Below are 11,955 nucleotides of genomic sequence, written 5' to 3' on the forward strand. Positions count from 1 at the left end.
AGAAGGAAATGGGAACCCACTCCAGTATTCCTGCCTGGAGAATTCCATGGACAGAGAAACCAGGCGGGGTACATACAGTCCATGGGGTCACAGAAGTTGGACACCACTGAGCAAGTGAGTAACAAGGTGACTTTAACTTCAGTACAAGTTGGTAGTTAACTATCATTGTGGCTCATACAAACTAGCACGTAAAGTTTGCAGTCTTCAATCTTTACACAGTAAATGGTGCCCTTTCCTGGGGGCTACAGACCCTTATATTGACACGAAGGCAGAAGCCAGACGACTTGGTAAGCGTTCTCAGCCACTGCGAGTGAAAAAGCAATCTGTTGTTAGCCTGGACCAGTGAATCCCACATACGCTCCCCAGAGCCCTGGAAACCATTATTACAAGATGCCAGGGGGCCTCAGCAGTGGCAGAAATGCTACTTTTGAATCAGGCTTCCTTCCTATTTTCCTACTTAAGACAAGTTGAGCCACTACTGAGTGGTAACCATGGCTCACTGAAGGCATAAGGAAACCATGCGTGCTAAGTTGCTTCAGGCACGTCTGACTCTTTGTGCCCCCATAGACTGCAGTCCGCCAGGCTCCTCTGTCCATGGGATTCTCCAGGCAAGAAGACTGGAGTGGGTTGCCGTGCCCTCCTCCAGGTCTTCCTGACTCAGGGATGGAACCCCTGTCTCTTTTGTCTCCTGCATTAGCAGGTGCGTTCTTTACCACTAGTACCACCTGGGAATGGAGAAACTTTACCATTAAAAAAAAAAGAATCTTCCTGTAAGTGACCGATCAGGCAGGGTGGAAGTTCCTTCATGTTTAGAAGGGTTTCTGAATGATAAGGTTTTAAAGATTGAAAGCGCCTTATGGAAAACAGTGATTGCTGGTACCACTGAGACATTTAAGACCTTATTTTAAAATAACGTGCGTGCTATAAATGTCGCCTCACGAAGGAAACACAAGTAATTCTCTTTTATTTCACAGCAGCAGGAAGGAGAAAGCATGACATTCGACCCCAGACTGGATCATGAAGGAATCTGCTGTATAGAATGCAGGAGGAGCTACACCCACTGCCAGAAGATCTGTGAGCCTCTGGGGGGCTACCACCCATGGCCCTATAACTACCAGGGCTGCCGTTCCGCCTGCAGAGTCATCATGCCCTGTAGCTGGTGGGTGGCCCGCATCCTGGGCATGGTGTGAAAGCGTTCAGGGAGCAGGCGCTGTGAAGAAGTCAAACTCCAGAGACAACCAAAGCCTGGGGCATCCTGAAGCTAAAGGGACCATGACGGATTTTCTGTTCCATCTGAGCAATGTTATTCGAGACACTGAACAGAATACTTTTCAATGCTTTATGTAAGAACTTTATTCAGAATTGCAGAAGTACTGAGAGGGTAGTTTTAAGTCTAAAATATCATAATAATCCTTTTATTACTTGCTATTGTTTTGCTTTTCTTTGCCAGGAAGGTCTGCTTTTAAGCCTTCCTTACCAAGCTATTTTGAAATAACCACGAAAAATTACTTACAATATATCAAAGATCTCAACTGTACACTTGAGTTACTTTTAAATCAATTCACAGACTAAAACGATTGTCTTCTGTTGTTATTTGCTCAGAATTCCTGTTTTTCTTAATCTTGATTGTTCTTTCCTAGTCTTGCAAATGTGCCCCCAGAGTTCCCAGATAAAAAGGAGACAAAAAAGGGAGAATGAGATATCTAATGAAATCTCCCTGAGAGTGAACATCACCCTGAAGGCAGCAGCTCTCGGGAGACCCTGGGAATAGGAGGCTGGCCTGTTGAGAGCGGCGCCCAGGAAGAGCGCTCTAGGATGAGGAAGAAAGCTCAGTGCAAGGCCAAGCAGACTTGTGGGGAGCGCTTCCACCGACATTCTGAAAGCCAGGTCTTCACAGCCCTTTCAAGCTGCTGTCAGTTAAGTGGTCTTCGGGCTTGAAGCAGCATAATGATTTCCACCTTTGTAGTACAAGTTGGGCTGCTGACATAGTTCAGTTACCAGTTGAGTTACTCTCCTAATAACACGGCGGGCAGCGCTGTCTGACAGACACGGCTGAGGAGGAATGGCTTATTTATAATGACAGAAAGAATCTCAGGACCAAGGACTGTCTTTAAAAATTGAGAGGTTAGATCAGGAAGATGAACAGGTATTTCATATTTTTGACATTTTAGTTTTGACTCTCATAGTTTTAAGAGATTAAAAACCTTCCTAAAGAAAGTAAGTTTTCCAAAACAACACAAAGATTCAGAGAGATGAAAGGTTGTGATACCACAACGGTCCCATAGTCTAAAGACATCTTACTACTATACATCTAGTTCTGAAACTTGGTTATCAGACGAACACCCATATACCTACATTAAATGGGATGAACAGCAAGTTAGGTCTTTGGAGAAAAAAGGGATGAAGGACAGACACACTGACATGTATGGTCACACTGTTCAGGCAGCACCAACTTCCTGCAGCTACAAATTTTACATTTTCAAAATGGTTGCCCCTCTACTAAGCAAGTCAGTGCCAATGGTTATGCACACCACCTCCCACCTCCATCACCCAGCAGCCTCTATGTACTTGCCTCTGCAAATCAAAGAGGAAAAAAGACGGGAGTCAGTGATCCCACCCCAGAAGTGCTTGCGGTCTCATGAGGCAGATGACTGGGCTTCAGTACACCAAAGGCCTGGATAGACTTGGGAGCACTGGGCTTCTGGGGAAGAGAAGGCCTTCAGTGGGTCTTTGAGGATGAGCAGGAGTCGGCCAGGTGGTGACAGTAAGGGCATTCCAGGCAGAGGGAGCAGTTCCGGTAGAGGCGTGAGGCTGTGCGGTTAAGCAGGGAAACGAAGCATTCAGGCTGAGGCAGGCGTGTCAGGATGGAAACAGAGGCAGAAGCTCCAAATGATATTGCATGTCAACTTTGAGTTTACTGGGGGAAGAAGGAACAGGAGGAAATGGCAGCCCACCCCAGTACTCTTGCCCAGAAAATCCCATGGACAGAAAAGCCTGGAGGGCTACAGTCCAGAGTCACCAAGAGTCGGACACGACTTAGCTACTGAACACACACACACAGAAGGCAAAGGAAACCAACGGAAGGTTTTGGGCAAGGAGGGGGCTGGTCGTTTCCACTTTACATGGAGCCCCTTGGAAGCTTTCCATGTGGGCACTGAAGGGTGCCAGCCTTAGCGAGGAGGACAGTGAATCACGAGGGAAGGAAGGCTGCCTCTTGAAAAGATGCTCCCTCTTCAAAGCACCACAAGTAAATGAAATATAGGTGGATAACTTAGATAATGGGATTATGCTGTTATGAAAGTCACTCGGCACCTAAGGAAGTCAACATAGCAGGGGGAAAAAATGGATGTTTTAAGGATGAAAAAGAAAAAGTGTAGTTGCTTGGTTGTGTCCATCTTGGTGACCCCATGGACTGTGTAGCCCACCAGGATCCTCTGTCCATGGAATTCTCCAGGCAAGAATACTGGAGTGGGTTGCCATGCCCTCCTCCAGGGGATCTTCCTAACCCAGGCATCAAGCCCAGGTCTCCTGCATTGCAGGCAGATTCTTTACCATCTGAGCCAAAGCTTTGACCTTTTTAAGGACAGAGGGGAAAGTCAAAATTGGATTAAATGCAGGAATGACAAAGAGACTCAAATTTTTCAATGAGAAAAACGAAAGGTCTACTTTGAAAGAGAAGAATCGAGTGTACAAAGAAGAATATTTGGTTAAGGGAGAGGGGACACTGCAGAATACAAACTTTTCACAAACTGCTCCTAATCCCTAAGGGACCTCTGACCTGGTCAGTCCAAAAGCTGCAAATGCTGCCCAGTTTGCAGTGCTGAACCTCGACCTGTCCTTTAGCTAATCCTCAGTGGTGAGGCAGACCAATCCTTAGGACACCACAGGTTCATTTTCAAGGTCCTCGAGTCCCATCTTGACTCAGTAGTCTTAAACGTGATCGGTGCTGCTATGTCAGCAGAGAAAATGAAAAACAGTACTGCTGGGTTTCAGGAAGTGATCCACGTCACATGACATACCTCACTGAACAAACTTCCTCTACAATGTTAAGAATTTGCTTAACCTCATCCTTAAACCCCCTTCCCACCATCACCTCAAATAACTGTTGACACTAAAAAAGCAAATATATTCAGAATAATCACTTAACCCACTTAACAGGTGTTCTTATACCAGATTTTATTACAGTCCGAAATACAAGCTACATTTTTACAAAGTAGAAATTCCTTGTGTGAGTGGAATAATTTTTACTTCTGCATAAGCTGAATATGCTGATTTGTTTTATGTACATTTATTTTATAGAAATGTCACATTTCCTCTTAAGTTAACTGACTTATTGAGGGGAAGGAGGGCGTCAACAAAAATCTACATGCAGATAGCCCCAGTAGCATATGCAGAGAGAAAGGTGCAAATTTAAGTCAACTACGCAAACTTCAGCAAAAATGTTTTACAAGCAGAGTGAGTTTTGCTGTTTATAAAAGAAAGCTGAATTCCTTTTAAGGGCTTTTGTACATATATGCATGCTCATATTTTATATGCATATACAGGTTTCACTCTGAAAAAGCCCAGTATGTTAGAATCAATTTACAGAACCAGTTTAAGTTAGTATCGATTGACTCAACTACAGATTTTATTTAAAATGCTTACATTCAAAAGTAATCAATTTACATACAATTTTTAGGTACTTCCTATGTAAAGGTAGGTACATCTATACATGCATTTGCGCATGTATTGATGTAGCCTAACCTGGCAATAGCTAATGCTATTTTCTAAGGTGTTTTGGTTGACTGAACCTTTACCATGTCTTAATAGTTTTTAAATCAAATATACAAGAGTCAGTCTTTATTAGGATCTATGTTATCACCATAGGTTGATAAAAAGACCAGTAACAAAGCTATAAAGAAGTCCCTAGGTTAACCACCAAGTTATTAAACACCATTTGTTTTAAGAAGCATGCCCCACTGTAAGCTCCCTCTGTGAGTTTACTAGTAACGTTACACATGTCACATTTCTCTTCTTTCTGTGCCTGCTCCTGTGCAAAAATTCTCTTCCTATCAAATTTCTGCAACTGAATCAATCTCCTTTTTCTCATCTGTAACACGGCTGCAAAAATCTTAACAGCAATGAGATAGTCTGGAAGAAATACTCTGTACACTTTTTCTTAAAACTAGCATTATATTTGCACATTTACTTGCAGTTTCTTAAAAACATGAATTCCTTAGCTTCCTGTTCTTCAGCTTCCCAAGGTGTGGATTATTTACCAAAAATTTTCTTTTCAACCGCCTATTTATTTCCTTAACATAGACCATTATCCATCTTTTTTATGATGGATTTACTTTATACTGACACAGTCAAAGACCTGGAATAAATTTACCCAGCATAAACTTCCTCTCAGCAGGAAATTATGCTTTTAAAGGCAAGTGGTTTCTTTTTAATTAAAACCATACTCCTGCCTAGAAGGTGCTAAGGAAACTACAGCTACGAAGTGAGAAAGATCTCCACTCGAGAAAGCTCTCCCCTAACACACATCCTACTTGACTTAATCAACCAGCATTACAATGTTTAATTCATTTAGCACCTATGTGTAATCATACAACATCTGAGAATATTCCAGTTGCTAAAGAAGTTGCCTTATTTAAATCAATACTATGATATTCCATATATACTCCATGGATACTGACTACTCTAGTATTTGCTGCTCAATAATATCTCAGCAACAATAAATAGCACATTGTCCAAATGGTCTCAATTTGCTTCACTTGACTGAAAAAGATTTTCATCATGTGCAACACCACATGGTTATATGGATTCAATGACTTGTAATGACCGTAAGGTTCTGTTGACAGAGGAACAAAAACCATCACTAAGCACCTCTCCTCTGCCTCACATCTACATTAGAGGGAAACAGATTCTTCAAAAGGACAAGATCCCGAGTAGCTTTTCACCTGTCTCTATAATTTTTTGGAAATAAGACATAAGAGATGAAGAGCACTAATAACTTCACTTTTTAATCTTTTAGTCTATGAAATCACTTTCTTAAGGGTAAGGTCCCAGGTCACATACTTTGAAGTCACCAGGTCACAATAAACAGATTTACTGGGCCCTACAAACCTACTGATTCAAATCTCGGGAGGAAAGCAGTGAGAGCCTACATTGTAAGGAACAAGCTTCGCAGGCAGAGGTTGTTCACCCTCAAGCCTACACAGAATACCTTCCCAAAGCTGTAATTTTTAGTTGCCTGGCATTTGGGACAATTGTCAGAAGATCAGCTCAAGACTGGGGTAAACAGCTTAAGTTTTATGTAAGTTAAATTCTATCTGTCTAAGTGAAAGAACGCTTATGAACAAAGTATATACAAGTGTGTCTGGGAAAAAATTCCTTTGTAAAACTAAGGATTTAGACTAGTCAGTATTTAAGATTCATTCTGGCTCTAAAATTCTGATTTTTGTTTTGTCTCATGTTGACAAGGAATGGAATGCAAATACATGTTTAAGGGAGTATAGGTCCCAAAACTACTTCTAGTCTTGCCAGATGGCCCATAAAAACATGCCTGCTGATCTTTGACAATTCTATTCAACATCTAATCCTGTACCACACTTACTAAGTTTCTGTTCATCATCAGCTGTTCTAATTAACCCAATTTCACCTCAGTATCTAGTCTTCTATACTTAGATTCCAGAACAGGAAACAGCTTTGCTAAACAAAGATTAAACTGAAATGTAATATCACCTGTAATGTGAAAAGAACAGAAATAAATATTTCAATAAAATACTGACCCTAAGGATTTCACATATAACCATTAAGTCATAAACTGTAAGTCAAATTCATTCACATCATCAGGTGTTCAAAGTAAACTCCACTGCAATCACTGTTAGATTTATAAACTACATTTGACTGCATGTACATTTAATAAAATGTGAAGACATAAACTGTGACAGCACCGAGAACAACAGGGTTCCACATTAAGCTGGGGCGAGCCCTGGCATTAGCTACCATCACCTCACCAGGACCACCAGCAAGGCCCTAGGTGACGGAGGCCCCCACCACCTCCAGCCACCCCGTCTCCCCTCACTCGCTCCGCCCCAGCACCGCCGCATCCCCAGCAGCCTCTGCTCCTTCTGCTGGCAGTGCTGGTTCTCAAGCATCTTCCCGGCTCCCTCCACTTCCTTCAAGTCTGTATTTAGGCATCACCTGCTCACTGAGTTCTCAACTGGGCTCCTACATCAAGTGTCAACCACCAATTGTCCTCTTTGCATATGCCGTTTTCTCCCTCAGCATCTAGTTAACACCATTAACATGCACTCTGCCTATTTCCCCCACGAGCTAGGCTCCATAAATGCAGAGAATTCATCCACCAGTGCAGCCCCCTGCTTTGGAAACAGTGTCTGGTACATACCTGGCCTTCAGTGTTGATGAGAATGGGTATGATGCCATGAATATGAATTTTTCACATATCTATATTACTCTATATATTATTCCATTACCTATATTAAAGTGAAAACCCACTCCAAGAAAAAAGTATGGCTTTTGACAGAAAGACCACAAAGGTATTAGTATTATTTACAAAAATAAAGTATGCAACTCTCACCAAAGAGGTTCATATAGTATTCAGTATCTCAGCATTTCTCTGGGGGTTTTCCAGAAAAAAAAACGTACTAGTAAGCAGCTCAAATGTTCACCTCCAGAAGTTGGTATGCTTATAAATGAAACTGCTTGATTCACTCTTGGCTTCTAGACCTGTGCATATCTCCGCACAAATTCCTAGATTCGTAAAACTCTGGCCTCTTCTACTCTACCTAAGTTTCTTGGGCTCAAAATCTCTTCTCAAAGAATAACTAACCTAATAAAAAAGTAAATGTCAGTCCGTTCTTTTAGGAAATCCACATATTTTGGTTTTAAAACACTGAGGGGAAAATAAAAGGAAACTAAAAATTTGAATTAATCACAACACACCTGAATATCACATGGTTTTTGATTAGTTACATAACTGCTGTTCCCTCTAGTGATGAAGATAACCGAAGAATAAATCAGATTTTCTCATGACCGGAGGTTAGTCATCTGTTTTAAAAATCACTATTTTATATGCAGATGAATAAATAATATCAAGGTCACATATTAAAAACAAAGTACAATTTTTTAAAACTGTTTAGTGTAAAATAACAGTTCCAACACTTGCATATCTACTACATGAAAGGCATTATGTGCTCTGCATCAAAGATTCAAAAGTAAGTGAATAAAGACGTAGGACACGCAGGGTAGAACAGATACCACACAACTAACCCTAAAACCAGTGACACTCTGGAGGTGCCTTACAAAGGCGTCCGCGAGACCCCTCCACATCACAGCTGGAGTGGCAGTGAATGAGGGGGTGTGGAACGGGGGACTTCACAAGAGTATTCTAACTGAGGACACTTCAAGAACGAAGAGAAGAAAACAAGGACATTTCTCTCTGCAGCGTGCAACATCAAGACCATTTACCAAATTGTGAAGGGTTCCTCTCTATGCACCAGGGAAGTACTGCAGATACAAAGCTGGAAGCCAGCCCGCGCCACCCTCCCCAAAGCAGCCCAGTGACATGAGTGAAGAAATGAGTCAACTGCAGTGACTTGATAAAAGACAGATCAAGCTCGCAAACATGCTCACATGCTACGGTGGTTTTGGTTTTCCCTATCAATGGCTCTAACAGGTGCCTCAACCAAAAGCAAGCAGCCTGATCCAACTGCTGCAAAGCCAGTGGCGGACAGAGCGGCACAAGATCACACAGCCTTCCTGGAGGCAGCACAGGAGCCCAGTTTTGACACAACGAAGGCAACAGGCTTTCCAGGTTGGGTGCAAGGGGTGAAAACACATGGGATATTTGAGAGACAGCAGACAAAAGACAAGCTAAAAACAAGAAGAACATGCAGTAGTCTTTATGTGGCAAAGTCTAAAATATTCACTACATGGCCCTTTACATAAAAAAGTATGCAAACCCCTAGTCTATTCCTGTGTGCCTGGATCTCAGGTGCACCATGAAGCAGTGAGAGATACACCTGAAGAAATTTATATACTGATGGCTGAGGCTCAATTACAAAAGCCCTTGAACAGCACAGGTAACAAATCTGTTATCTTCTTTTTAGGAATTCCAATACTCAACAGCACTGAGGGGGAAAAAAAAAATCAAGGACTTTATACTTCTGGCATTTGCTGGCCACATTCTTTTGAGTCAGGACAACTAAGCCCTCACAGCCCTGACAGGTAATCCGCATCGAGGGCAAAAAAAGTTCAGAAGGGTTAAGTCACTGTCCTCAAAACACCATTATGAACATCAAAATAGGGATTTTAAGATTTCAGATTCATGTTTTAGTATCCTTTCTGCTATAAGTTACCTCTGTGGTAGTCAAAATGAAAGAAACTGATCACTTTGCAACTAATAAACAGCAAAATAGTTAAGTAGTATTTCCAAGGAAATACATTCAATTTCTTAGCATATTTCATAGGCACTACATTAAACCAGCTAAATTAGCAAAGTGTTCATCTATGTAAAATGGGTCACAGAAAAGGTCAATGCTAGAGTACAAATGACTGACAAGAAGTGGCAGTTGAGAGAGAAGCCCCCTGAACTTGAGTCTGTAGTTGCGCATGCAGTGTATATACAAGGTACTGCACAGACATCCTGCTCCCCACTGACCGTCTGAGGGGCAGGGAGCAGGGGAGAGAGGGAACAGACCAATGAACTAACTCTTGCAAAAAGCAACTGTCAGCCTCTGTACACGGATGGAAATAACAGGACAGAATGTGGTGGGCTCCAAGTGCTGAGATCTTGCAACTTGCTTTTATAAGCCCTAATAGTTTTCTTCTGTCTTGAGACTTAAATTAAAATGGAATTAAAATCAAAGAACTTCTGAAAGGAAGTCCCTTAACAGTCTACACACAGTCTGTATATTCTGGCCACACTTCATGATTCTTTTTAAAGTAATGCTGACAACACGTGCATATTTAAGCTCTGCTTAAGTAAATTAAAATAACTACTGATTCAAAATAAAAGTTTCTCAATCAGCTTTTATGCTCTTGCTAAAAAATTTTTAAATTACACATTATTTTTAACTAGCTGATATACCTTCTTCAGACAGAATCCTGAATCTTGAAGGACTGAACTTAGAAAGGCTTTCTATAGTATTTAAACCTCTCAGCCTAAAAGCATGTTGGTGTTATCCACAACATTAAGCAACCGCTCTCTGCACTTTACATATGTAAGTACATATAACCCGATTCAAATACTTTGGGGCCAGATGTGTTTGTGAATTCAGAAGTTTTAGAATGTCATATAGATATATTATGTATTCTATAATAACCTCAGCAGGATCTGCAGTAGCATTAGCATTCTGTGAACAAATGAATATTTCTGCAGCAAAATGTATGACTATTCATATTTTAAGTTTAGATTTTATTTTTAACCACTGACTCACACACACACAAGTTTAGTTTTTAGAACCATCTGGATTAGGATAAATAGTTGTAGAATTAATGCCTTCCACCCATCAAAGCCCACGAGGTGGGTATTAGCCCAGTTTCATCAACAGGAAGACTGGGGCACAGAGACATTAAGCACTGGCCCGCTGTCACACAGCTGGTAAGCAGTGTAGCCAGGACTGATCTCAAGTAGGCGGTCTTCAGAGTCCACGCGTTTAACCACTATGCAGCACTGCCACTTACTGCACTTAACGGAGCATTGAGCACACAGCACGTGTAATCGTTTACTGTTGTTTAGAGCGCTCATAGCTTGTACTGTGGAGCAGTATAGTTGCAAATGCCCATCTATAAGCACTGAAGACTATTTTATTCCTATTTTCCTCCTTGAAGTCATGGAGGAACTTCTGAATGACACAAGGCTCTCAAAAAAGTTTTAAAAAGGCAAACTTACTGAAGAGGAATTTGAGAAGGGGCTGTTGACAAGTGACAAAAGATCAACAAACACAGCAGATTTGGGGATCTCAGATTTGGAAGCTGACTGCTGATTCCCGCCCCTCAGGTGAAACACACGGGAGTGGGGAAGGCGGGGAGCTGGCCCCCACTCAGCAGACAGCTCAAGCTTCCTTCTACTGAACATCACAACTTCAGCAGCCGTCGGGGAGCTGCTGTTGCAGAAACGGCAGATGAGGGGTTTCACACTCATGAGCATTTTACTAAAAACCTACCAGCCTTGAAGTCTTAACAGAAGAAAACCTAAATTTACTTAACCATAAATAACAGGTGTCAATATTTACTTTGATGGGTTACTTATTTGGTGGCTATTTTATACTTATTAAAGTTAATATAAAAGAATTATTTTGGGGCCAACAATACTGTTTTTGAAACATCTTTTTTATAACTGAACCTTGTAAGAGAAAATAAAGTCAATGAGATATGTATGAGAAGTCTCAATGCATACGTAAGAGTTAAAAAAATCAAATTAAAAGCACAGCAAAGGTAACATTTGGAAGATTTCAGACAAGCCAAAATTGAGAACTTATGTAAAATGCTAACATGATTGGAACAAATAGACTAAATCTGAATCATTTCAATTTTACTGAAAAAATCAGGGATTCACTGATTCTAAAACGTGTAACTAGGTAGGAGAAAAACCTTAAGACAATTTTAGCATTTGAACAAGGAAAACTAGCGTGAGCTCCCAAGTTTAACGAACAAGAGTATGTCAGGAATAATGTGCTCGTCTTCTTTCAACTGTACAGCTGTAAGCGTATCTTGTTTCTCTGTAATTATCTGCATCTGAGAAAATAAAAATCTTTCACACAAGTCAGGACCACTTGCTTGTAATTACCTCCTCAAAGGGCAAGAGATCTAGACTCCTAGTAACTTTTCCTACTCAAGAAACTGATGACAATACTCTGATCTTTAAGAAATGTACTTCCCAGCCCATGTATAAGAATTTAAAACTTCAACTTGCACATTCTCTGCTTCACTGTCAGACACTTGATT

At 41.1% G+C, this 11,955-nt stretch overlaps 1 protein-coding gene across 2 annotated transcripts in view; it reads left to right on the top strand.

Moving 5' to 3' along the window:
* The window catches only part of CNMD (chondromodulin), a 43,305-nt gene extending 33,694 nt beyond the window's left edge, over window positions 1-9,611 (top strand). The window contains exon 7 of one of the 2 annotated variants that reach the window (XM_005213543.5): window positions 978-9,611. In XM_005213543.5, the coding sequence (XP_005213600.1) occupies window positions 978-1,190 (213 nt within the window). In that variant the 3' untranslated portion in view covers window positions 1,191-9,611. Of the gene's footprint in view, window positions 1-974 lie in introns of both variants that reach the window. The other variant, NM_174269.2, reaches the window with a different exon arrangement.
* Window positions 9,612-11,955: the final 2,344 nt, after the last annotated feature.

Source organism: Bos taurus, chromosome 12, assembly GCF_002263795.3.
Source record: "Bos taurus isolate L1 Dominette 01449 registration number 42190680 breed Hereford chromosome 12, ARS-UCD2.0, whole genome shotgun sequence".
NCBI classification, from domain to species: domain Eukaryota; kingdom Metazoa; phylum Chordata; class Mammalia; order Artiodactyla; family Bovidae; genus Bos; species Bos taurus.